Here is a 27883-nt window from a genome sequence, read left to right on the forward strand (position 1 = left end):
CCACCTCTGGGAAGTTACACCTTAGGTGATGATACACTTGAAATGCCTCCTCTGGAGGACACTGCTTGCGACTAAGCTGTCATTTCCTGCTCACTTTTCCTGGGTGATTACCACCGGAAATGAGATGAGTATTCTGTGATGGCCGTCAACATTGGCGTGCAGCACGGATCCCGCTCTGTGACTTTTCACCTCTAACATGAACAGGGCATGACTGGTGGCTCTACTTTTGAATCCAATTTGAAGCAGACACACAGATGAAAAGCAGAGCCACATGAGGGTGGAGGGAACCAGAGCTCAGGGCGGTGCTCTTGGACAGGAAGGTGGCTCCAGCAGCAGGTGCTAGAAAAGGACTGAAGTTCATGTTTCTACAATGGACCCAAACCTCCTCCTATAGTCCTTGCTGCCCCTATACTTGTTCCTTTCCCATCCCTCATGTCCCAAGACTGCTGCCCTGTTACAAATTTCTTTTGCTATACACATTTGCCGATTCTAGCTGTATACAAGTATCTGTAGGAGAAGAGTGGGTCCCACACAGTGGCATGTGTCCTCACCCTATTAGAGGAATAATGAAGCAGGCCCTACTGAAGTTAGGGGGTAATTTTGGGTAACAGGAGGACATGACCAGGTCTGTTTCTCTTTGAAAGCACAGTTTTCTCTGAGAACTGGATTCCTTGTGGACTTACTCTCTCTCTGAATCTCAAGTCGATCAGCAGAGTCTACACCAGAGCAGGCACTGGAATCCTCCAGAGGGCCTGTTAAAACACAGATTGCTAGGCCTCACTCCTAGAGTTTCTAATTCTGTAAGTCAGATTCTGCAGTTCTGACAAGTTGCCAGGTGATGAGGATACTCTGGGACTGGAATAAATGAGAGAACCACTGGAATAAATGAATATGACTTTCAAAAAAAAAAAGAGAGAGAGAAAAGAATACAACTTTCTGGATCAGACAGTTACTGAGTGTCTGGTCCCTGCTCCTGGCTTGATGTATGACCACAGTGTGTCTGTAGAACCTGATTGAATGATTCTGACTTACACGAGAAAGAGACTATACACTCTGCTTCGGAAGATGCTTTGGAAATGCCAGCTAGAGAAAAATGTAAGAGCCATCGACTGGTATTTCACTGGGTTATATTCTGCATGGCTACTGTCAGAGAGATTCAAGGTTTTGAAATAGAAATCACCTTATAGCTTAGGCCATGTCATCGGTTTACTATATTTTCATGTGTAGCCAATTGTGTGGGATATATTTTCATAGCTGGTTACCTCAGTCAGTCAATTGATACTATATATACAATGCACCAAAGAGTATACACACAGAATAGTATATGAGAAACCATTTAAGAACCATGAGGAGAGAGGACACAACTCCTATCCTAGACATTTGTAATCTGAGCTTAGTAATAACTACCATGTATTGAATACTTGCCATGTACCAGACACTGAGATCATAATAATAGCTATGATTTGGGGAGGGGGGGCTGTTTATGTGTTAGGCTATAAGTGCTTTATACATATTAATTCTTTTCATCCTCACAATAACGCTATGAAATTGGTTACTATGACTATTATCCCCATTTTACAGATGGAGAACCTGAGGAACAGTGGTTAAGTGATCCCACTACTAGTAGGTTGTAAATTCAGACTCCAGGGTCTGTCTTCCTCATGACTACACTCCACTCCCTTGTGGGGTCTCTCAGTGTTCAATGCATCAACTCATTTAACCCTCATCACAAATCCGTGAGATTCATACTATGATTTCCCCACGTTATGGATCAAGAAATTAAGGCCTTCAATGGTTAAGAAGCTTGCTTATGGAAGCACAACTATTAGGTAGTGATGTCAAGATTCAGCTCCAGCTGTGTCTGGCTCCAAAGATGAAGCACTTTTCTGGGAAGAAGAGGTAGTTTTCATTTGATCCTCAGAGAGCTCCACAATTTTAAAAGCGTGAGGCCCACTGTTATAAAAGCGGAATGTCAAGGTGTAATTACTCTCTGGTCTCTGATGACCTAGACCTTACTCTGGCTGATCCTTTGTTGCTGCCATTAGTTGACTGGGATAAGTGAACAAAACCATTCAACAGCAGGCTTTACCTGAGTTGGGCACAAGAGCCCTGGAGAGTATGTGAAATTGAGATTTTTTTAGTATCTGGCCTTGGCTGCTGACAGGAATCTGCTTGACTCTAAAGCCTATTTTCCTTTCCTGTGCATTTTACTGGTTCTTAGGTAAACAGTGTTAGAATTGTGAAACAACTGACTCCACTCATAAATGGAAATGATTACATTCTAAAAGCTTAAAGGCCACAACGATTTGATTTTGGGAGATTATGGACATTTTCAAAGACTACAGCTGAACTAAGTGCCTTCTGGTTTATGCAATCAAATTCTAGAGGGAGTTCCAACCAATAGTTTGCCATATTTGTTCAGAGTTCAGCTGCACTTCTCTGGAAGTGATTTAACTTCAGAAACAGTTCTTTTCTCTATAATGTTAACTTTCTGATAGTTAGTTTGAATGTTTGGTGGTGACCAGGATTGATTCTGTGGTGGAGTTACTTTATAATGTCAACAGGAGATGTTCTATTCTGCCTAGAAACAGGCAGAACAGATGCCAGTAATTTTAATGTCAGTGTGAGCTACCATGTGCTCATAACTTGGGCTTGTGTGTTTCAGTCAGCCTGAAAATTAAGGCAGTAGAGTGAAATAGGGCAGGGGTCCCCAACCACCGGGCTGCGGAGGGGTGCTGGTCCATGGCCTGTTAGGAATGGGGCCGCACAGCAGGAGGTGAGCGGTGGGCAAGTGAGAGAAGCTTCATCTGCTGCTTCCCATCACTCACATTAACGTCTGAACCATCCCCTGCTCCCCGTTCGTGGAAAAATTGTCTTCCACGAAACCGGTCCCTGGCGCCAAAATGGTTGGGGACTGCTGAAATAGGGAACGCTTGGGCTCTGGACCTGGACACACCTGGGTTTGGGTTTTGGCTCTGCTACTCACTGACTGTGTGACTTTGGGAAGACTCTTAATCTCAAGCTTCAGTTTTCTCACTGCCCAAAATCAGGCTCAAATTAGTACCAACTTCAGAGGGTTACTGTAAAGACTGTATTGAGATAATGCATGTGAAGTACTTCAGCTTATTCGTAATATCCATTCATAATACTCATTCTCCCTAGAAGTAAAACTTCTCAAGACATAGTTTTAAGCTGACCTCTGTACTGGACAGTCCCCCAGACCTCACTATCAGACCCTCTCTGCCCTGAGGGATTTTATCCAGGGTGTGAACAGGGTATGGGGCAGAGGATTTATGCTCACTGGATGGGCACAGGAATACCAGAGCTATCTAAAGAGCTACCTCTATAATCTTTGCTCTAATTGCCTTGTCCTCACCCCAGTTAATGCTGTGGGCTGCTGAATCCTATAGCTTCCTCCCCAGCCCACAGTATCCTGTACACAGCACTTGGTGGTTGATTTAAAAGGTTTGTGATTGTTCATATCATCACTGTAACAAAAAAATAATAGTAACTTCTAGCTGTTGAGGACCTGTGAGGTGCCAGACATGTTATCTTGAAGTGTCAGAAACAGCTCGTTCAGAATAGATTGGTGGCTGCTAGTGGCGGAGAGTGGGGAGGGAAGGGGTGGGCAAAATAGGTAAAGGAGTCAAAAGGTACGAACTTCCAGTTATAAAATAAATAAGTTATGGGGATGTGCAGCATGGCCAATATAGTTCGTAATACTGATTGTATATTTGAAAGTTGTTAAGAGAATAAATCTTAAACCTTCTCATCACAAGAAAAAAAATTTTGTAACGATGTATGATGGCAGATGTTAGCTAGGCTTATTGTGGTGATCATTTTGCACTATATAAAAATATTGAATCATTATGTTATACACCTGAAACTAATGTAATGTGTGTGAATTATACTGCAATAAAAATACATTTAAAAATCTCTTTTAAGTACTATTTGTATCCTTGTTTTATAAATGAGAAAACAAAGATCTCATGGCCAGTAAACAGTGGAGGCAAGATTTGTAATCATTTCTCTCTGCCTCTAAATCCTTGATCTTTTTTTTTTTTTTTTTTTTTTTGCGGTACGCGGGCCTCTCACTGTTGCAGAGCACAGGCTCTGGACGCGCAGGCTCAGCGGCCATGGCTCACAGGCCTAGCCGCTCCGTGGCATGTGGGATCTTCCCGGACCAGGGCCGTGTCCCCTGCATCGGCAGGCGGACTGTCAACCACTGCGCCACCAGGGAAGCCCTAAATCCTTGATCTTTGAAGTATATTATACTACCTCTTAGAAATAAACTAAGAACAAATGTGGCTGGAAAGGTAACTTAGGCCCAGAGACTGTGGACTCCTATGTACTGGGAGGAAGAATTTTATAACTTGAGATTTGGTCCTTCCAGATTGGGGAATCATTATATCAGTGGGAGCTAAAGCAATGCCAGAGGATGAAATCAGCAGGAGAGAGAGAAAGAGGAAAGAGAGATGACAAACATCAGAGGAGGATCCCATTTGGGGAGTTAAAAAGAAGAAGAGCTGGTGAAGAAAAGAGGAGGAGATAGTAGGAGAGCCAAGAGAAAAAGTGTTTCAAGATGGTGATTAAGAATATCGAATGCAGGGCTTCCCTGGTGGCACAGTGGTTGAGAATCTGCCTGCTAATGCAGGGGACATGGGTTCGAGCCCTGGCCTGGGAGGATCCCACATGCCGCGGAGCAACTGGGCCCGTGAGCCACAACTACTGAGCCTGTGCATCTGGAGTCTGTGTTCCGCAACAAGAGAGGCCACGACAGTGAGAGGCCCGCGCACTGCGATGAAGAGTGGCCCCTGCTTGCCGCAACTAGAGAAAGCCCTTGCACAGAAATGAAGACCCAACACAGCAAAAATAAATAAATAAATTAATAAACTCCTACCCCCAACATCTTCTTAAAAAAAAAAATCAAATGCTCCAGAGAAATTAAAGAGGATGAAGACATGGCAAAGGCCATTGGATTAAATTACATCACTGGTGATGAATGATGAGCTCAGAAGCCTTGGAGACAATGGCTTTAAGGAGCGAGTGGAAAAGTTATTGAGACGTTTTAGCACTAAATGTAGTGACAGTGGATAAGAACAGGGATTTCAAAGGGGTGGGCTCGACCACAGCATGGATTTTTATTTTATTTATTTATTTTTTTGCAGTACGCGGGCCTCTCACTGTTGTGGTCTCTCCCGTTGCGGAGCACAGGCTCCGGACGCGCAGGCTCAGCAGCCATGGCTCACGGGCCCAGCCGCTCCGCGGCACGTGGGATCTTCCCGGACCGGGGCACGAACTCGTGTCCCCTGCATTGGCGGGCGGACTCTCAACCACTGCGCCACCAGGGAAGCCCAGCATGGATTTTTAGATGGAAGCATGTTGCTAGCAAAAGGGACAGGCCCAGGGAACATAATTAAGTGTCTGCATTCAGCAGTGGCTGAACACCTTGGCTGGAAAGGAAAAGGAGAGAGGAATAGCCTGGAAGTGGAGAAACAGAGAAGCGGGCAAGAGATGAGCGTTAGTTGACAAGTAAAATACAGCCACCAGTTTCAGAAAGCTATAGGCCAATTTTGCTTTCCCCCCAGTCTTCCTTACATCAGCCAGGAGCTGCAGGAGTTTGACCCGAAGGCTTATTTAGGTTTCCTGCCCCTCATTCTCAAATTCCTCCACCCTTAACCTCTTTGAGGGTCTCAATCCCACATGGGTGGGTCACATAGGGAAGGACAGAACTGGCTCATCCTGTGCTTGATGGAGAGGCTCTGCTCCCCTTCGAAGTCCCCAGGAGGCAAGCTCCACAGCTTCCTTCCCTCAGCGAGACTGCTCAGTGTTTCCCATGTGACAGCTTGTGTGTGTGGGTGGGGGGAGGCAGAGGGAAAGAATCCGAGAGAGATGGCAAGTTAGAGTTTCCAGGCTTCTTGGAGAAGGTTCATTTTCCATAGTACTTAAAAAAAAAAAAAACAACCCGCTACTCAGATTGTGAAATTTGTAATGCAAGATAGAAAAACCCTACTTAGTTCCTGCATCACCAGAGTACTGTCAGAAGATTTTAAAGATGGCAAAGATAGGAGATTAACTAAGCCAACGGAATGGCTTGAAATCTTTTGCCGAGCAAAATAAAAGAAAAATAAACAAACCGTCCTTTGCGTGAACACGGTCGACCTCTTTCTCTGAACAGCCGAGAAAATTGAGACACAGAGAGGCTAAGTGGCTACTCAGGGTCACAGGGCAGTTAGAGGTGGAGCCGGGGGAGCATCTCCATTTCCTGACTGTTCAAGGCTCAGACGTAAGATGCCTGTCTGGTCCACTGGCTTCCTTTCCCCACAGATCAGGAGACTCATGCCTCCTCAAAAGTTTTAACTTCCGGGCTTCCCTGGTGGCGCAGTGGTTGAGAGTCCACCTGCCGATGCAGGGGACGCGGGTTCGTGCCCCGGTCCGGGAGGATCCCACGTGCCGCGGAGCGGCCGGGCCCGTGAGCCGTGGCCGCTGCGCCTGCGCGTCCGGAGCCTGCGCTCCGCAAAGGGAGGGGCCACGGCAGTGAGAGGCCCGCGTACCGCAAAAAAATAATAATTAATAAATAAATAAATTTAAAAAAAAATAGTTTTAACTTCCAACTGTACCGTTCACCTCTCTGGGGACCGAAGCCAGATCCCGTCAGCCAGTCTGTCTGCAGCTGCCTATTGTCACCTCTGAAGGGTATGGATTTCTAATCTCCCAGAGGAGCCTCTTCTTAATACAAACACTTGGGGTTGGTGGGGCGGCAGGGGGTGGGGACGGTGGGTAAAATCAGCTCAGCAACTGGAGAGAGATGGACAGAGATAGTTTAAACCCTGAAGGGCACATTCATTTGGATAAATAAGAATGAGGCCAGGGCAGACCAGTTTCTACCCTTCATTCCTTTTTCATCCCAACCTCCAAATATCCTTTTGATTTTACTCGGGTAGGGTGTTTTTTTTTTCCAAGACTTTTTTTGTTTTGTTTTTTTTTCTCTTTCTTTCTTATGTGTGTCCCTTCCTTTTAGATTTTATAGGTACGTGTAATATTTATGTGTCAGTGACCTCTCAAAGCAGTTTTAGAGATTGACTGTTTACGTTTGGGAATTTTCTTTAAGGTCTACAAAGTTCTTTGTGCTTTTTCCAGGAAAGGCACTCAGTAAGAACCAAAACAAACAGCTGAATAAGTCAAATTTGATGGGAGCCAAATTTCTTAGGAGAGTAAGAGAAAAAAGAGTTAGCATTTGTTTTTGTTGTTTCCTTTCCCCTCCTCAACCCAGTCACATATTCTTGAGCCATTCCTACTTCTAGTCTGATTCAGAATTGCTTGTGAGCTGTTAAGGGCTAAACTCTAAACCTTGTGTTGGAGAAATCTTGACACCGGGAGATTTCGCAAGGCACATTTCGGAAACAGTCCAGAAATGATGAAAACAATGTTTTGCTTCACCAAGTCTTAGGAAAAATTTATTCCCGTATATTTTACATTTGTTTCCATGACCATGGAGGATGGAGGACTATTGTTGCTCTGGCCAAATTTCACATGTCCCTGGCAGGAATGGGGCTATGTAACTCAAGCTCACAACTGTTATCCAGGCCTCTTCAGGAGGTCTGTCAGAGCCAGGTGAATCCTGTGGTTAGTGTTCAGCCCAGACTGACAAATGGAGTGTCATATTTAATTATTTGCCTGCCCCCATACCCCCTTCCCAGCATGATTTGTCCTGTGAAAAAGTTATCATGGCATGGGCAAGTTCAAGGGCTTTCCCTAGAGCTGAAAAATCTCTATTCACATTTTATCTCTTCCAATTACTAGCTCTTTGACCTTAGGCAAGTTACTTAACTGGTTTGGAGTCTCAGTTACCCTGGTTGTATGAGAGTGATAATAATACCTACCTTATATAATAGGTATGAGGATTAAATGAGATAATGAATGTAAAAGCTCCTGGAATAGTTCCTGATAATGTGTAGCATTTAGTATATATTAGTTTTCTCTATTTGTGCCACAGAGCCCTCTGAGATCTTTATCTGAAAGACAACATAAATCCAAAACACCATGCCTGTTGGACATCATGTGTTGCAAAATAATCCTCCACTTAGAATGGAATTGAATTGCAGATTGAGGCTGATCTACAACACTGGTAATTTTTCCGAATGGAAATGATTCTTCCTATAATTCCTGCCACAGCAACGAGGAGCCCACCTCCCCAGGATGGTGGCTGCTGCACAGTGACTACTAGAACCAAACTGATCTGGCCCTCTCTCCCACCCAGAGCTCTAGCATTTGTAAGGCTTCTCAGAATTTAATAACAGAAATGACAGAGAAAGATTCTCACAGAACAAAGACTATTGCACTAGAAGTTTGAAGTCATGGGATATGTAAACGGTCAACTAGGTGTGACTACATGAATGTGCTATAATGTTAACCCTTCTATTTTCTCCTATTACATTTATAAGGATTAACCGTGCTATTACGTAACACGCTGTAATGTATGTAAGTTGGCTAGCTAGCAGCTATGATATCACGAGTTAAACTTCCACCACCACCCATTCCCCAAGCCACCGAGTGAACTCTGGTTAAGAATCTGCCTGCCAATGCAGGGGACACAGGTTCGAGCCCTGGTCCAGGAAGTTCCCACATGCCGCGGAGCAACGAAACCCATGCATCACAACTACTGAGCCTGAGCTCTAGAGCCCGCGAGCCACAACTACTGAAGCCTGTGTGCCTAGAGCCCATGCTCCGCAACAAGAGAAGCCACCGCAATGAGAAGCCCGTGCACTGCAACAAAGAGTAGCCCCTGCTCGCCACAATTAGAGAAAGCCCGCGCGCAGCAATGAAGACCCAACACAGCCACAAATAAATAAATAAATAAAATAAACTTTTTTAAAAAAGAGAGAGAACAGTGGTTTTGCTTGGAACAGAATACTTAAAAAATGATTTATTTTAGCATTTAAGAAACCCCAAAACCTTACCAATGAGTATGACTTTGCAATAGAAAAATATTTTAAGACTTTTTAAATAAAAAAAAAAAAATTCAACAGCAAAGCAAAATAAAATCAAATGAGGACTATGTGTCAGGCCCAATTATGCTACTTTACTTATTGGGTAAAAGGATTGATTTGAGTGTGAAGGCAATTTTTTTCCTAAAATTGTATAAAAAGTGATGCATCTCCTCTTTGAGGGTCAAAAGAATAATATGGTCACTAACCCACAGAGAAGATAAATATTTGTTGAATGAATGTTCCTATGGAGTTGGAACACAAAGAAAAGGCAGGCTTCTGTGTATGCAAGAATCCTAAATTATTTAAATGAAATCTCTTTCCCGAGAGGCCTGGGATTGGGGTGCTGGCTTTCTGGAGAGAAAGCCTCTGTTGTATTTCAGCCTCAAGATGTGGTGTGTGTTCCAATTAAGGAAAGGGCCAGTGACCCTGGGTTCCTTGCCAGGACCCTGAGCAACCCAAATGTTGAAAGATGTTGAGGAAAAACTAAAAGGAAGTGGATTGATTTAGCAAAGAGAGGAGAAGGCTAAGGTGGGCTATTATAAAACAGCATTCAAAGATTGTGGGAAGGACAACACTTCTGTTAAAATATGTTTAAACCAAAGAGAAAGGGATTTAGGTTAGGCATGAAAAGGATTTTTTAAATTGTGGTAAAAAAACACATAACATAAAATTGACCATTTTAAGTGTACAGTACAGTAGTATTAATACCTGCACATTGTTGTGCAGGCAAAAGGATTTTTTGAGAGTGAACTTAGTAAACAATGTCTGATTTCTCTCTCTCTGTTCATCTCTTTCAGTTTGATTGGAAGAGTATGGAATTTCCTTCTTTAAAATGTGTTAAAATAGTCCACATTCTGAGTCCCCGGGGACTGGAAGAGATGATCTCATAAGAATTCCTTCCAGCCCAAACTCTACGTAAGGTAGTGCTAGGACGGGCCCAGCACTGAATGGGTCACACTGATGAAAGTATACTCAAGCTGCCTTGGACAAAGTTACAAATGCATGGCTATGCTGAAAATGAACTCTAGCACTGTTAAAATTTCTCATTCTATATCATTTGACTTCTAAGCTTGGGTGGGTTATAAGTGTTGCTTTAACTTGAAGTCTATAGAATAAGTGCAGCTCAAGACTGCTAGTTTTACCTTGGGTTTATATGCATTCAACATTGACATCTCCACATTTTGACCTCTGACATGTTTTGGCTGCCTCTGGACAGGCGGTGACGATGACTTCTGGTTATTGCGACAGACACAAATGAAGAAGAAGAGCAAAGCAATGGCCAGGGGGATGGCGACACTAGGCACCAGTATGTACAGGATTTCCATTTTATTCTTCTCCTTGGAATCCTTTGAATCTGGGTGTAGAAAATGGAAAGGAGCAAAAGTTATACTAGTCCAAATAACATGGAATAATATTACACGGCAGAGCTTAAAATGTCCTCCTATTCTTCTATACACACAAATCTACTGTGAGAAAAAAGAACCCTTGCTTATTACAATTTGTTTCCATCAAACCTTCAGTGTAGTTTATCAAAGTTGAAAAGTTTAAAGTTCAAACGTTTAAAAATTGCAGAGGGACATTGTGAAGACTTCGCGGGTGTGTGTGTCCTCCCCGATGTTGCCTCTCTTCAGCAGCAGACCTGCATTTCTCCAACACCTTAAAAGTTAAACGCCACATGGATGGACTGTATACATCTAAGAGCATTAGTGTGGACCCCAGGGGTCTTCTTCCATTGGCTGCCAGCCCAAATCAACCACCGCAACGTGGTGTTCCAGAAATCATGCCCTTGTCTTGGCTGGCTTGGACATATAGGGCCAGTCCTGCATCTTCCAGAAGCAATATCACCAAAGAATCCTGGCCCCAGGGTCCACAAAGCCACTGGCCTGAGAATATGGGGACCTGAAGTCAGGGTCAGCTCAGTCTCTGATGAGCTGTATGACTTTGAACAAATCATTCCCCTTTTTGGGTCTCACTTTTCCTCATCCACAAAAGTGAAGTATCTGTTTTGGATGGTGTCTACAATTCCCTCTTGCACAGCATCACTGTATAACTTGACCCTTTTTTGAAACCCAAGAATTCTTCTTAAATGGTTTCATATGAACTCAATAATTGTGAATGCTAACCCTTTGAAGTATATTTTTGAAATCTTATACATCCACTGTTACCATTGCTTGGAAAAGAATATAACATGGATAGAAGGACACAGGACACATACTTTTCTTTTTTTTGGTTTGAGTCTGACCATTAAACTAAATACCCTGGGCATATACTAAAATTAATGAATTATTTGACTGGTAAGACAATGCAAGCATTATGGGACAGTAATTAGAGGGGTTGCATAATGACATGTCCTGATCACCAGTAACCTCATCAGCTATCTAGCTTTAAGAAAATCCAAAGTGTGAAAATCCAGATTGACACAAAATTCAGAGATGATTACTTACTTAAAAGAATTAACCATGCATCCATTCCCTCATGCCCCCATTTGTTTCAGTCAGTCAATAAACAAAAAGCTACTACTGCCAAGCACTACACTAGGTCCTGGGAATATAAAATGAAACAAGACATGTCCTTTGCCCTTAAGGACCTCGTGATCTGCTAAGGAAAACAGAGAAAAGATAATTACAATATGCTATTGGAAATACTACAAAGGAAGTACGGGTAGAGTGGTGAAGAGAGCCCAGAAGTCCACCTAAACAGCGAGCTTCCCTGACACAGCATACAAAGTGGGGAGTTCAAAAGCCACATACCCAGCAAAGCTTGGTAAGTGAGAATATACTTGTACATAGTCTTTACTTGCACACACCTTCTTTGGGAACCTGTTCAGTGAGATATGGCAGTAATTAATCACACTCCCCACAGAAACAGACTCAACACAAGAAACTAGGAAGGGGCACCAAAACCTGGGCTTTGGGACTGTGATCTATGGGTTAACCCTCAGAGGGGCTGGGGAAGGGTAAAATCTGCTTACTGAGTATAATAAAAATGATAGTTTTAATACCTCTTGAGTGTTTTCTACCAGCAGAAAATCACGTTAGCTGTTATTATTAATATGGGCTAAGTATTATTCTGAGCACTTTTCTTTTTTTTTTTGCGGTACGCGGGCCTCTCACTGTTGTGGCCTCTCCCAGGCTCCAGACGCGCAGGCTCAGCGTCCATGGCTCACGGGACCAGCCGCTCCGCGGCATGTGGGATCTTCCCGGACCGGGGCACGAACCCGTGTCCCCTGCATCGGCAGGCGGACTCTCAACCACTGCGCCACCAGGGAAGGCCTCTGAGCACTTTTCAAAACTCATTCATTTTACCCTTACAAGCAACCCCATGAGGTAGGTGCCATCCTCATCCCCATTTTTACAGGTGAGGAAGCTCAGGGGCAGAGTGGTTAATTTACTTGCCCAAGGACCTGCAGCTAGTAATTCAACAGTTTGGATTCCTCTCCTGTTGGTCTTGCTTCACACCTCCTGTTCCAGCTACTACACTAGACCGCCAGTACTTTGAGAGTGGCTGTTGTTTTGCACCTATTTTCTCATGGTAGGATTTTTCTTGTTTCACACAGGTAGGAAGAATGAAGGAGGTCTGAAAGGTGGGGTATAACACAAGAGCTTTGCCAGGTATGCTGCTTCTGAACTCCCCGCTTTGTATGCTGTGGCAGGTAGACATATAACCCAGGCATCTCTGGAAGCTACTCTAATCATTCTAGTCTTTAGGAACTGGGTCTCGGCTGTTTTAATAACAATTGTGTCTGCATGTCTGTGGGTGGGTGGACAGATATATATAGAGAGATTGCTACTTCTCTATATAGACAATGTAGCAGAATAAAGGAAGATTATGTTTTAGAGTGAGAAACCTCTAAAGACTGCCTTTGTCATTATCTATGTAACCTTGAGTAGGCACTTGGCCACTCTGAGCAAACTCATCTGTAAAATGGGATTATTTCATAGAACTGTTGTAAATCATAAGTGAAGTAACATAGAAACTATCTATTCTAGTACCTGTTACAACTCAATCACCCAATGTTTACCCGCTACACTTAGAGTAGGAAAAGATTCAGGAAATAAAAGTTTGGGGCAGGAAATTCTAAATAACCTTAAGCAAGAGTCACCTCACTGACCTCCATCTCCTCAGTTATTCAAGGAGGATAATGGTACCTGCTCTGCCCATCTTGTTTAGTTCACGTGAGAGAGGATGTTCACAAAAGAACCTCGGAAAATCTAAAACTGCTGCATAGTTGTTGGATGTTATGCTTAGTGTTAACATTATAAAATACTTTCAAATTTCTCAGGACCCTAGGGGCGTAAGTTCTTCTTGTTATTCTTGGATTTTCAGTGAAATCATTATGAGGGTAAGATTACAAAAGGAACGAGGCTAATTTAGTACGAATGTAACGCTAGTCACTTTTTTGGCCGACATTTTTAGCAACAAGAGAAAGTAGGGCTCTCACCTGTCTGGCAAACAAAGGAGTCTATTCTGTACTTAGTCTGTATCAGATTATTCACAGAATGCCTTTGACTGTAAACAGGAGGTCTGGGACAAATCCCCCTGTAGGTCTGCAGGAGAACAAACTTCAAGAAGCTAAATCCTTTAAACATCGTCAAACTTGGCTTCTTCTGATTACAGTGAGGATATGCAAAACTAGCACTATGTCTTCTTGCCAAGTGAAATAATCAAGCAGAACACGACGTGGTCATGTTGGAAGTGACAGAAAACAAATTCAGGCCTATTGTAAGTCCTACTGATGACACGCTTCCTTTCCCACACAGCTCTCTGCATTTGGCCAGAAGGGGAGTCGTGTGTCTGGCTCAAAAAACCTCATATAAAAGCGTTCCATAGGGGCTTCCCTGGTGGTGCTGTGGTTAAGAATCCACCTGCCAACGCAGGGGACATGGGTTCGAGCCCTGGTCCGGGAAGATCCCACATGCCGTGGAGCAACTCAGCCTGTGTGTCACAACTACTGAGCCTGAGCTCTAGAGCCCGTGAGCCACAACTACTGAAGCCCGCATGCCTAGAGCCCATGCTCTGCAACAACAGGCACTGCAATGAGCAGCCCGCGCACCGCAATGAAGAGTAGCCCCCGCTTGCTGCAACTAAAGAAAGCCTGCACGCAACAACAAAGACCCAACGCATCCAAAAATAAATAAATAAATAAATTTTAAAAAATATTTAAAAAACCCCCCCAAACAAAACATTCCACAGAACAACTAACCTTACTCATGGAAAATTAGAAAACTAACATTTGACCAAGTCCTTTTTAATATCCTAGCATTTTTATTCTTCATTTTAACCCAGCACTTTGGGTTATCTTGATTTCACAAACAGAGAAACTGAGGCTGAGAAAGGATAAATTTGCCAAAGCTAGGAAGTGGTGGAGTCAGGGTTGGAATGCAAGTCTGTCTTTGATGCCTCTGTGCTTTTTAAATTATATGGCTAATAAAAATTAAAATACTATATGGAATTGTTTCTCATCATTCTCCTTAAGATTCCAAGATTCCTTCTCAGTAAGGACTAATATCTAGTGGGAACTATACTATTAAAAAGAATCACGTAAGAACAATGGACATTATTCTTACTATTCACTTTAAAGGGTAATGGACACTTCCGAGGCACTGCAAAGAAAAGTGGCTGAAAATTAGAATGGGGAAGATTTTTAATACTTTGGAATAACTGTTTAAAAGTTAAATGCACATATTTAGTTACATCAAGTTAAATACTTGGGATTTCTGAAACCAACAATTTAGTCCAGACCACATGATTAATTTCCTTTTAAAAATCAACAATTTGGTATCACAGTTCACATCTGACACTCCTATTTTATTTTTACAATGATATTCAATACTTTGATTAGTAATTAAATATAATGGAGAAAAAATACTTCTTTCTTCTCCTGGGGCTTAAAGCAAGGTAAACACAATTTCTCATTCAAGAGGTACTTTTATGAAGTGAAACATATCTGGGATATTATTTTGAGTTAAAACACGAAAGTGCTCAGATCTTAAATCTGGGAAAGGTGGGAAGGAGTCTTACAGAACCTTAGAATTCAAATGAAATTAAACAAGTTGAATTATGACCTTGTCTGAAAAAAATTTTAAAACCATAGAAAACAAACAGCAATAGCCACCATTTATTATCTGAAAACTACAAAATAAGCAGGTCTGTGGCAGATAGGGGCCTGCATTGGTGATATTTAAGCATATACCTGGAAGCTGAAGGAGAAAAGGTGGTAATTAGGCCTTCAGTTGGCATTCTGGGCCCAGCCATTCGCTCTCTTGACTTAATGATGGAAATACTAAGTAGATGATCTATTGCCTTATGTATTCTCAAACAAATTCTTTAAAAGACTCTGAATACCCCATATACAGTGATTAACATTTTTCTCTTTGGAAAATGTTTTAACCACATTAAGTTAGGGGCAGTAACTCATTTGTGAGCACTTGAGAAAAAAACCTTAGCAACTAGAATCCACACGAGTTCACTAAAAGCTTTTTTAAATCTCAGGGCCTCAGTTTTCTCCTCTATAAAAGGAAAGAGTTGGGCTAAACTTTTCTTTTTAATCAAAAACAAATTTTTAATTATGGTAAAAAACACATAACAAAATTTACCATCCTAACCATTTTTAAGTGTACATTTCAGTAGTGTGAAGTATAGTCACACGGTTGTACAGAAGATCTCCAGAACTTTTTCATTTTGCAAAACTGAAACTCCATACTCATCAAAGAGCAACTCTCCATTCCCGCCCCCCAAGACCCTGGCAACCACCATTCTACTTTTTGTTTCTAGGAATTTGACTACTTTAGATACCTCATATAAGTGGAGTCATAGTATTTGTCTTTTTGTTAGCTTGTTTCACTCAGTATAATCTCCTCAAGGTTCATCCATGTTGTTACATGGATGACTTCCTTCTTTTTTAAGGCTGAATAATGCTCCATTGTATGTGTACACGACATTTTTTTAATCCATTCGTCCACTGGTGGGCATGTGGCTTGCTTCCTACTCTTGGCTATTGTGAATAATGCTGCAATGAACGTGGGTGTGCAAATATCTTTTTGAGATCCTGCTTTCAGTTCTTTTAGTTGTATACCCAGAAGTGGGATTGCTGGATCATATGGTAATTCTATTTTTTACTTTTTGAGAAATATCCATACTGTTTTCTATAGTAGCTACAACATTTTGCCTTCCTACCTACAGTGAAAAATGTTTCTAATTTCTCCACATCTTTGCTAATATTTGCTATGTTCTATTTTTTGATAGTGGCCATCTTAATGGGTATGAGGTGAGATCTTATTGTAGCTTTGATTTCTTTAATTAGTTTAATCTTTATAAGTGATGTTGAGCATATTCTTATATGCTTGTTGTCCATTTGTATATCACCTTTGGAGGAATGTCTATTTAAGTCCTTTGCCCACTTTTCAGTTGAGCTAATTTTTTAAGTTCCAAAGTCCAATAGGTTTTATAAAATTAAATGTCTTTCATCTTTGATAGGATTATTTTGGAGTGGTAGACCAAGCACAGTTAAACTTTAGCAAAGCATTTGATCAGGTGATGCATGATATCCTTATGGACAAAAGATGGAGGGCTAGATAATAATATCAATAGATGGTTTTGTACTTCACCACATGGCTGTACCCTAATAGTGTTAATCAGCAAAACAACATCAAATTATAGAAGGCTATCCGTGAGAGAACCTGCCTGTTCAACATTGTCATCAACTACTCGATGGTGATATGTTTATCAAACTTGAAAATGGCCTGAATCTAGGAAAGATACCTAATTGACTATAGAAATAAAATTTTAGAGATTCATACACAATAGCCTAAAATAATGACCCTTAAACCAACAGTTGAAATTTTACAAATAAATATGATAGCTTGGAGTTAGGTTAAAGACCTTGCTTAGAGAAGTCCATGATTCAGCAAATCTACTAAATAATTTTTGAGGTAACCAAATTAAAGACAAACGAACAAACAAAAGAAGACTAATAAGTTTTAGTGAAGACTTGAAGGCTCAGATGGACCCAACAACAGCATGGTGAAATTGCTCAAAAAATTTTCACAGATGGCATTTATAGCAACGAAATACCCTTCAATGGCAGGACTGAGTCATGGTCAAGAACATCATGGTCCTCTTCTGGTCGGTTCCGGTTAAAAGACATCAAAAGTTTTCTACTCTAAGAGTCATGTTTTTTTTTGTTTTTTTGTTTTTTGTTTTTGTGGTACACGGGCCCCTCATTGTTGTGGCCTCTCCCGTTGCGGAGCACAGGCTCCGGACGCACAGGCTCAGTGGCCATGGTTCACGGGCCCAGCCGCTCCACGGCATGTGGGATCTTCCCAGACCGGGGCACGAACCCGTGTCCCCTGCATCGGCAGGCAGATTTTCAACCACTGCGCCACCAGGGAAGCCCGAGTCATGTTTTTAAGAAGGACTTTGAAGGAGCAAGAAACATCCAGAGGAGGAGGAGGAAGAGGAAGATGGGTAAAGAAAGGTGGGAAGAGCTACATGTTCTTTACACCAAAGAAAAAAATCGAATGAAGGATGCAATAGATGTCTTCAAATTTGGATGAGAAATGACACAAGAGGTTAAAAACCAGATCTAGTAAATACACTTGTTCCTTACTACCCTTTTCCCTCCCCAGTTTGAATTAGTGGTTCACATTAAAAAAAAAAATTCAGGAGATGTCACACACAAGTTTTAGTTTCTGGCATACAAAGGCAGATTTTGAGCGGGGGGAGCCACTGTATAATCACTTTGGTGTAGAGAGATATCCCTGTCTCTGGAGGTCTCTGGCATGTTCAAGCAGAGGCTGGTTGACTTCTACCTTCCTCTCAAGATTCTCTGATTTTATAAACTGAGTCGACTGACATACCTTATTTAGACCCCTACTGAACTTTAGACTCTTTTACGAAGCAGTTGATTTAAAGCAAGTGATGAATATTTTCCCTGAGTGTCCTCAGCTCACCAGATCCAGTCTTAGTCCTTTTTAAGCCAGCTCTATGCTGAGGCTGACCTCTATGTACAGAAGTAATGGACTCTGGCTTCCAGTTAGGTCCAGCTGATAGGAGGCATTGGTATGGTAAGAAGAACCCCAGGGCAAGAAGAGAGAGTAGGGTTGGTGTGTTCTGCATCTCTCCACCAAAGGCCACAGCACACACTGGACAGCCCTCTCTTCAGCCTCAGCTATACTCTATGGGGAGGGGTAACCGATCATTCCCTTGACTCTCTGGGCCTAGAATGGTAATGCTTCTCACTCCTGCTAGCCCCAGGTCCTGTACCCCATTGGTTTACCCCAACTCTGCCAACACCTTTAAAAACAATCTCTTTATAAAATTCTTAAGTCTATTTGCCTATGCCTTTTGTTTCCTGCCAGAATCTTGACTGATGCAAAGCCAGTAACAACAATCATTGTGGTGTTATAGCAGAATTCTGTCACCAAAAGTCCAAGATGATGAGGAGCACTTCCTATTGGCATGGTAGTGGGCCTGAAGAGTTAAGGGCTTCCAAAGGCTTATGGCTAGAGTAGCTGACACACTGGGTAAATGACTCAATGCATACTGGGGACAATAAAACAACTTTTGAGAGAAAATTATTTCATGGTGAAAAATGTTTATGGAACATGACTCAGTTATAAGTTTTTGGTAACTATTGTTCTTTACTTTGTCGAAAATATATAAAGACTTGAGACCAAAGTACATCTTGAAAAATCTCTGTAGCACAAAAATAACTCTTCCGGGAAACTTCAGACTATACAAAGCAGTACTCTATTCCTTCCTCCTAACTCCTTCCCCCTCCCCACCATCCAATTCACTGTAATGTTCAATTCTGGTTTGAAGAAATGGCTGAAAGACAAATTGCCTTACAACAGGTCTCCTGTGAAATATGGGAGAAGGCTGCTGACAGAGTGAGTTAAAAACTGCAATGTTCGCAATCTGGAAAACATCTGCCTTGCCCCAAACTGTAAACCACCACGGTGGAGAAAATGGTTTGTGACAAAGCAGAACTCAGGGTGGGTGTTTGTAAGGTTATGGGACAAGTCAGGGCTATTCAGGCACAGAATTGGGCAACGTGCCCTTTGGCAAACCGTTGCAAGGCAAGGACTTAAAAGGAAATACAAAAGCAACAGGCCAGGTATGAAAACTCCAAATTGAGTCAAATTGTTCACTACTTTCTTATCAGTGGGTACTCTTCAGTGAAGCTGGTTTAGGTGTAAAAACAACACAGTAAGTCCCCTACATACAAACGTGTTCCGTTCTGAGAGCACGTTCGTAAGTCCAATTTGTACATAAGTCCAACAAAGTTAGCTTAGGTACCCAACTAACACAATCGGCTATATAGTACTGTACTGTAATAGGTTTATAATACTTTTCACACAAATAATACATAAAAAACAAACACAAAGAATATAGAAAACAATTTTAACCTTACAGTACAGTACCCTGAAAAGTACAGTAGTACAGTACAACAGCTGGCCTACAGGGGCTGGCATCGAGTGAACAGGCAAGAAGAGCTACTGACTGGAGGAGGGGGAGGAGGTGGGAGATGGCAGAGCTGAAGGATCGTCAGCACTAGGAGACGGAGGGCAAGCTGCAAGTTCACTCACGCCTGACGCTGATGGAACGCGAGTTTGCATCTTTGAAAGTTCGCAACCTGAAGGTTCATACGTAAGGGACTTACTCTACTGCTGTTTGGAAGTTCTGGTTGTTTGGTAGATGGAGAAACCTTTAATCAGAGGTGAATCAGACATGCTGGCCTGGCTAGTGGAAGAACTGTGGCTCAGGACTTATCTAGAGTGAAATAAAGGGCCAAGGTTTGAACATGAAAACATGAATGTAATCAAGGTTCTGCCTCCCCATACAATTCAAGAAAGAAACAAATAGGGGATCTCAATTAGCTGGGGAGACAGACAGAATATAAGTTGCGTGGTAGAATACAGACAAGGGCAAATGGCTAGGTCATTGCAAAAGAAGCTCCCAAAGAAACAGACATTTTCCACGTTCTCCACTCAGGGCTGCACAGAAAAGCAATGATAAGGGCTACAGTGAAGCTGTGAAGCTGGGAGGTGTGCCTAGGTGCCAGCTGGAAAGAACACAGGCAAATGTTTTTTTTTTCAACATTGTTTCCACCCAGCCCACAGTATTTGGCTTGGAAGGTGGCCACAGTGACTAGAGGTGAGAGCGTAGAGAAGGTTTGCAGGCAGGATCTCACAGAAGATGGCCAACTCTGAGAACTGGGGACCTGGGGATGCCAGGAAGGGAGGAGATCTAGGACTTAACGGGAAAAGGACAAACGCTGTGAGGCCTGGGTGGAGCTGCCGGGGGACCTAGTCCCGATCACGCTGAGGCTAAGTAGAGCACGCTGGGGTCTCAGAGTAGATGTCTTGTGGCTGGGGGTTCCATTCCTGCATCTGTGCAGCTTCAGATAAGAAAATCAAAGACCTAGAGAGCTCATAAGGATCAAAGGGAAGAGGAAAATTATAAAGGAATGTTTATTCCCCTGAATAAGCTAGAATGTGTCCTTTAAGTAGTTATAGCATGGTGGACAGAGGCTGGACCTTGAGTCCTGTGGATCTGATCTTGGCTTTAGTAAAAATAACATTGTCTCAGCTTCTCCATCAGTAAAATGGAGGAGATACCTTTAACCTGTGGTTATTATGAGGGTTAACTCAGCACATGTTATTGAGCATCAGCTAAGTCGTAGGCCAGATGCTGCTGTAAAGAACTTAGCACAGTGTTCAACCAACAGCAGACATCATGGCACAAACAGAAAAGCACATAACAGCACACATTAATGCCAGGAACTGTAAGACAGTGCTTAATGTGATTTGTATTTTTCTCATCTGATTCTTCCACTAGATTGTAAGCTACACGAGGGTGTGGCTTGTTAGCAAAATCTAAAGTGTAGTAGAAGTTCAACACATATTGGTTTCAGTAAGTGAATGAACAAATAATAACCATTCTAATTGCTGGATGCCTGGGATAGGAAAGAAAAGACAGGGAATATGAGAGGTCAAGTCTGGCTCAAACTATCTTTTGTTCTTTTGCTTTTCCCAGGCACTGCGTGGGCACACGCGCACAGCCCTAGCTGAGCCAATTCCCAGAATTCACAGCAGACATATTTGGTTGTGTTTAATTTTATGTCCTGTCTTAGAGTAAAAGTTCACAGATAAAACAATCTGGGGCAGACTGTTCTCAAGTGCCTTTATTCTAGAAAGTACAACAAATGCTCACATTCTGCATTTAATTAGGTCTATACTTCTTTTAGCCTTACTTAGTTGAAATGAAAACAAAAGATATCAGTAGGAAAATGAGAAACCCTGTGGAGATTTTTGAAACCTCCTTAACTTTGACTTAACAAAGAATGTGGGAACGTTCCCATGAGACTCCATCCCATTTGACTGGAAGGAGGAAAAGAACCCATTTCAGATATGCCCCACAGCTTACACCTCATTATAAGATGCAAACTTATCCTCAGTATCTCTATCAATCTATTTATCATCTGTCTATCTATCCACCTACCTACCTACCTACCTATTTGTATACATAAACACACAAATACTCACACACATATATAAATCATAGAATTTACAAGATGGCTATAGCTCTGAGTCCTGGGTCTACTTCTTATTAACCATGCGGCCTTGGACAAGTTATTTAACCTAAGTCTCATTTTTCTCTTCTTGGGTAGAATGAAACTCAACTCATACAGTTATAGAACTATTATATATGAGATAATGCATAAAAAACTCTTTGCATAGTGGCTTTTTGTAAGCACTCAGTAAATGTTAACTGCTGTTTAATATTGTTATTTATAGTCTAAATTGTATAATTCTTATTCAGTCTCAGGTTTCCCCAAACCTGGCACTACTGGCTTTCTGGGCTGGATAATTCTTCATGAGGGCTGTTCCATGCACTCTGGGATGTTTAGCAGCACCCCCGGCCTCTACACAATAGATGCCAGTAGCATCCCCCAACACTACCCAGCTGCGATGACCAAAATATATCTAGATATGGCCAAATGAACCCTGGAAGGCAAAATTTTCCCTGTTTGAGAACCACTGGTACAGAACAAACAGCAGTGAGTGGCCCTAGGGATAGGAGACCTGGTTTCTGTTAACTAATTTGTGTTCTTGGTTCAGTCCTACCACTTCCCTGGGCCTTGGTTGTCTCATATGTTAAAGTAGGGCAGGAAATTCCTGCTTTATCTTTTATGATTTTTGTAAGGATGAAATGAGAAAAAAAATCAAATGCTCTACTGAAATGTTATAAAAGTAGGATTCTAGTATGATTATTTTATTAGAGGTGGGCTATAAAGGGGCGATTACAAGAAGCCTTGCCTTGGAGCAACAGCTGATGCCAACCTGCTCTCTTCTTTATTTCATACCCTGGGGAGCTGCTGGCCTCTCAGCAGCTTCTTATTGATCACATGTCAAGGATTCCCTGTTCCTTTAATGGATGTATTTGTGGCTTGGCCTGAAGAATTCAAAAGGAACTGTTTTCTTTCCAAATGAAATGAAAATTTCTTTTTAAAAAAAGTATTATTGTAAGTGGTGAAAACTGGCTTGTTATCTGCAGATTTAACTTGCATCTAAATTTATCTCTCCTATGACTAGAATTAACCAGTCCTCAGATTTATGCAGATTGATATTCAAAAAGAAATATCTTAGGGTTTCCAACATCACTGTACTGATTAATACTATAATAATACACTGGGCAATACTATGAAGGAATTCTTCATCAGCAAGGGAACATGTTTAGATGTCGTATCATGTTATGGGACTCAGTATACTGAAATCCAGAGGTTGAGCCTATTGTCACTCTTTTATTTATTTCTGAAAAATCTTTAAATGGGAAGCAGCAGAGAGTCTGGGGAAAGAGCGCAAGCTTTGAGTTTGGTCTGAGCTATGTGCAAATAGACGAGGGTTCAAGGTCCAATCCCATGAGTTGTCTCATTTAGACTAGTCCTTTAACCCTTCTGAACCTTGTTGGAATATGTTAATAACATCCATCCCATAGCGTGGTGATGAGTTTTAAATGGAGATGAAGATGTAAAGCACAAAGCACCGTGCAGGCACATGGTATGTAATATAGGTGGTCATTCTTTCCGTGTCCACAGTCTGAAAGACTGTTCAAGGGTTTCTTTCAGCTTTTGGAGAGTGTGTTTGGTCTGACTGCTTTAGGAACACCGTTGAAATGGAAAGCAATACTTTATTTAGGTATCATTTCGAGTCTTGACTTAAACTAATTGTAATAAAGCTTGAATCCGATTATCAACAAATCTTCCAGTGTATGAGCAAATTATCTCCCTACTTCTTTATTTTTTATTTTATTTTTAAAAATTGTATTCAAGGGCTTCCCTGGTGGCGCAGTGGTTGAGAATCCGCCTGCCAATGCAGGGGACACGGGTTCGTGCCCCGGTCCGGGAGGATCCCACATGCCGCGGAGCGGCTGGGCCCGTGAGCCATGGCCGCTGAGCCTGTGCGTCCAGAGCCTGTGCTCCGCAACGGGAGAGGCCACAACAGTGAGGCCCGCATACCACCAAAAAAAAAAAAAAAAAAAAATTGTATTCAAGCATAGTTGATCTACAATGTTGTGTTAATTTCTGCTCTATAGCAAAGTGACTCAGATATACATATATTGGTATACATTCTTTTTTATAGGGTATTGAATATAGTTCCCAGTGCTACAGAGTAGGACCTTGTTGTTTATCCAACCCTATGTATACTAGTTTGCATCTGCTAATCCCAAACTCCCAATTCTTCTCTCCCCCATCCCCCTCCCCACTGGCAATCACAAGTCTGCTCTCTATGTCTGATTATCTCCCTACTTCTGATGAGGATTATAGTTGGAAATTAAGGGTCAGAAGTCACCTGAAGGACAACGGTGTTCACCCAGAGTCGAGTAAATAATGTGTTTCTTCCTTAAAATAATTCATTTGGTTCCCTTACGGACACACATCAGTCTCCTGAGACAGCACAGTGGAGTAGCAGGAAGATGAGTTTGGAGTCAGACAAACTAGCGGGGTGACTCTGTTGCTCTCTGAGCCTCTGTTTCTTCCTTGGCAGCATAGGGTTAAGAATACCTGTCACAACGTGAGGGTATTCTTAACCCTCTTAACCCCTTATTATAAATAAAGCCTCTGAAACTCTAAGAATGATGCCTGGCACACGGGAAATGCTCAGTAAGTATTGCTTTTATCCCTGGCTCTCTTGCAAATCTTCACACCTACCTGGTGTAGGAGAAGGGATGGAGCAACTAAGTAAATGATTATAAATCTACGTTTTATTTTATTCCTTTCCTATTAATGTTGAATATAGCATGTGGGAAAGGTCATAAATTTTAAGTGCAAACCATTGAAAAAATACAGGATAATTTGCTTTGATGTTTCCAATGGTGGCTCTGGAAGAGTTAACTTCATAATTTGTTCTTTATGCTGCATATGAAGGCATTTTAAAGCCCAGTGACACAAAAAGGGTCTGCTTACCTCTTTCTCAAACTGAGTATATTTAACCATCTATAAAACCATTTTGCAGGAAAAGATACCGTGGTAACAGGTAACATGTAAGAATGAAACTGTAGTATAATAGTTTCCCAAATTTTTATCACTAAGGGTTCTTTTAATATTTTTATTACTTTTTCCTAATGACCTCTGTAGTATGTTTTAGCTTCCTCTTCTTTACTGCACAGCATTTGTGCTAACTTCTACCGTATCACACACACTGCATTGCGATTGTAACATGAATCATATTTTCTTCCTTTTTCACCCTCCCGACTCCATAGTGGGCTCAAACAATACTTGCTAAACTGAGAGCAAGCATTCCTCTATATGTGAAGACTACATACTAATTATAATAAATTCCTCTTTATATATTGACTATATAATAATTACACTAGAAAATATTTATTAAACTTTGATTATCTTCCAGACATCATAGAGTTTTCCAGTTATCAACTCATTTATTCTCTCAATAAACCCTGGATGTATATCATTATTAGCTCCATTTTACTGGTGTGGCTTTCCTGTGACATCCTGACTCTCCCACTATGCCTGGGAGACTCAGGCGACATTATCAGTAGAACTAAGATCAGGAAGATGAATCAGTTCCAAAATAGTCTGAAACTCCAGGTATCAGCAGCATTTGCATTCTCTTTCTCCTACCTTCCAAACATTTTCTAGAAAAAGGAACAAACTGATTCAGAAACTTCATTTTCCTTCTATACTTCTGCAGTATAAAAGGATGAGACAAAGGACACAGTTTATCCACAGGTTGCCTTGGATCACTGAGTAATGGCTATAGATTCATCCTTCCTTGTGGGTGTTCTCAAGGACATAGGGAAAACAGTTCTCTTTCTGCTTCCAATACACCTGTTGTGCTAAAAAAAAGTACACTTGGACACGGACCACCATGGGTAACACATTTCACTACATGAATGATGGTGATAAGCTGTACTTCTGGAGAGACAGTGCCTGCTATACTCACTAACATGATGGCTGCAGGGGTAAAAGCAGTTTCCTCCTTGAGAGTGTGCTTTGGTACACTAAAATGTGTTTTATGTCAAAGCAGCAAGGTTTATCTATCCTAGAAACAGTCTGAGATCAAACAAACACTATCAATCTCCTTTGCCCCCTTACACGATTCTCCTAAGGGAAGGGGCATGGAGTGGGCATCTTTTAGACTGACTGAAACCTTTAAAGGCAATGACGGTATTTACCACATGCTGGGATGTCGCAGAGGTCAGACTTATAGTTTTCATCCAACGTGAAGCACCAGGGAGCTTCCTTCTGATTCCCTGGGTTGCGGCAGTAGGAGTGCCCTCCGTTCAGCTCTGGGAAGCGGAGGGCAGTGAAGGTGTGTGTGTGGGGGTACTGGGAATTCCACGGCTGGCACTGGCGCCCTGATTTGGTCACACTGACAGTTCCCCGGTAGTCCACACCTGTGCTGTTATAGCACTTGTGATCTGAAATACACAGAAGAAGAGCCCAAACTGTGAGAGAGAAGCAGAGGAGTTGCTGGAGCCCCCAGCCAGCAGTTTCTGGAGGGAGGATGTGCGAGTACCCTCACGGCTGAGGCTTCCCTGATATGGGACACAGAGCGGCCCTTGCAGTGACATTCCTGGGAGGATTTACAGCTTATGCTTCAGGAAGAAAACCAGTCCTCCACAAGTATTTTTGACATTGAACACAGAAAAGAATCAGAACTGGGGCGGGACCTGGGGAACACCAGAGTCATTTCCTAGGGAATGGTGCAGGGGCTGTTTTTTCCATTTCTGCACATGAGTCCTGTCATAAAGAATCTAGTTCTCAGAAAATGTTAGTTAGCAGCAGGGCACTATGGGTTTCTGACAGGGGTTAGGGCCATTGCCATGCCAATGCACATGGGAAATGCACAGAAAAACAGTCTTTTGTTTCATGGAGGTGAGAGGAAGGAGGATGGAGGTAAGCCTCCACATATATATTTTTAAAATTGTGGCACAATATGCATATCATACAATTTACCATTTAGTGCATTTAGAACATTCCAAATATTGTGCAACCTTCACCTCTATCTCATCCTAGAACACTTATATTATCCCCCAAAGAGACTGCCCACTCTCCACTTCCCACCACCCCTGGCAACCATTAATCTGCTTTCTATCTCTATGGAGTTGTCTACTCTGGATATTTCATATAAATGGACTCATACAATGGTGTCTGGCTTCTTTCTATGACAGTATTTTCAAGGTTCGTGCCATGTTATAGCATGTAACAGGATTTTACTCCTTTTCATGGCTGAATAATATTTCATTATGTGGATATACCACAATGTATTTATCTGCTCACCGACTGATGGACATTTGGGCTGTTCCCACCTTTTAGCTGTGGTGAATAGAGCTGTTATGAACCTTTCTGTACAAGTGTTTGAACACCTGTTTTCAATTCTTTCGGGTATATACCCAGGAGTGGCATTGCTGGGACATATGGCAATTCTATTTTTAAGTTATTAAGGAACTAGAAACCATATTTTAAAATTATCATCATCATGCAACTTCTTGAAGATAGGTGCTGCATCTAATCCACCGCTGAATGCTCAGCCCCACACAGTATTTGGCCCATTGGAAGGTAATCTGACTATCAACACGAATCATTACTATGGATCAAGATCCAGTTTTCATGAGGTTGCTGGCCCCCAAGGCAGCACAGAAGGTCAGGGGCTACCACTTACTTTTATTTATAGGATCCGCCATGGGAATTCCAATACGGATACAATTTGCAGCTTCAGGGCTCTCTGGCTGGGGGAGATCTTCACAGTTTGGCAGTTTCAGCCTCATCAGAATCATGGGATTTGATCTCGCAAAAATGTATTCTGTTTGACACAGGACATTTTCCAGGATTTCACATTCATCACGACACAAATCCCGGGGCTTTGGGACAGATGAGGTTTCGTCACAGTATGGGAAGGCATAGTGGCACAGGGAAGGAATGGCGAACTGAGAACACTTATCAGACAAGTGACTGGAGGTGCCGATCATGGTGAAGGCAGCTGGAAAACAAACACAATTATTAACTCCCAGGGGCAGGGTTTATCTCTCCCGGTTATCTAGTCAACAGATATCAGATGTAAACACACATTGGAAAGAATCTGCTGTGCTCAAACAGACAAGGCCAAGAGAAGAAGATTCATTTCAGATGTCTAAGCAGCTTACTTTCACTGGCTTGAAAAAAATAATTTTGACTACAAAGTTAAAAAAACAGGATTAAGTTACATATGTACCATTTCCTAATAAAAAGAATTAATTAGGTTAAAGTACAATATATTTTTCATTTTTACTACAAAGCAACAGAACTTTGTGTTTCATCCGGTACTTTTTATTAGTTTTGTGAGGCTTCTAAAACATTTGACAGCTGCAGGGCAGAACTTGCTTTATGC

At 41.9% G+C, this 27883-nt stretch overlaps 1 protein-coding gene across 2 annotated transcripts in view; it reads right to left on the minus strand.

Annotated features, from left to right (window-relative positions):
• ROR1 (receptor tyrosine kinase like orphan receptor 1) overlaps positions 1–27883 on the minus strand; it is a 400273-nt gene that overhangs the window by 9988 nt on the left and 362402 nt on the right. For both annotated transcript variants that reach the window (XM_067006696.1, XM_067006694.1), the window contains exons 6-8: positions 27179–27496; positions 25689–25934; positions 10133–10344 (exon numbers count right to left, since the gene is read on the minus strand). In XM_067006696.1, coding sequence (XP_066862797.1) covers positions 10133–10344; positions 25689–25934; positions 27179–27496 — 776 coding nt within the window. The remainder of the gene's footprint in view (positions 1–10132; positions 10345–25688; positions 25935–27178; positions 27497–27883) is intronic.

Source organism: Kogia breviceps, chromosome 1 (genome assembly GCF_026419965.1).
Source record: "Kogia breviceps isolate mKogBre1 chromosome 1, mKogBre1 haplotype 1, whole genome shotgun sequence".
In the NCBI taxonomy this organism is placed as follows: Eukaryota; Metazoa; Chordata; class Mammalia; order Artiodactyla; family Physeteridae; genus Kogia; species Kogia breviceps.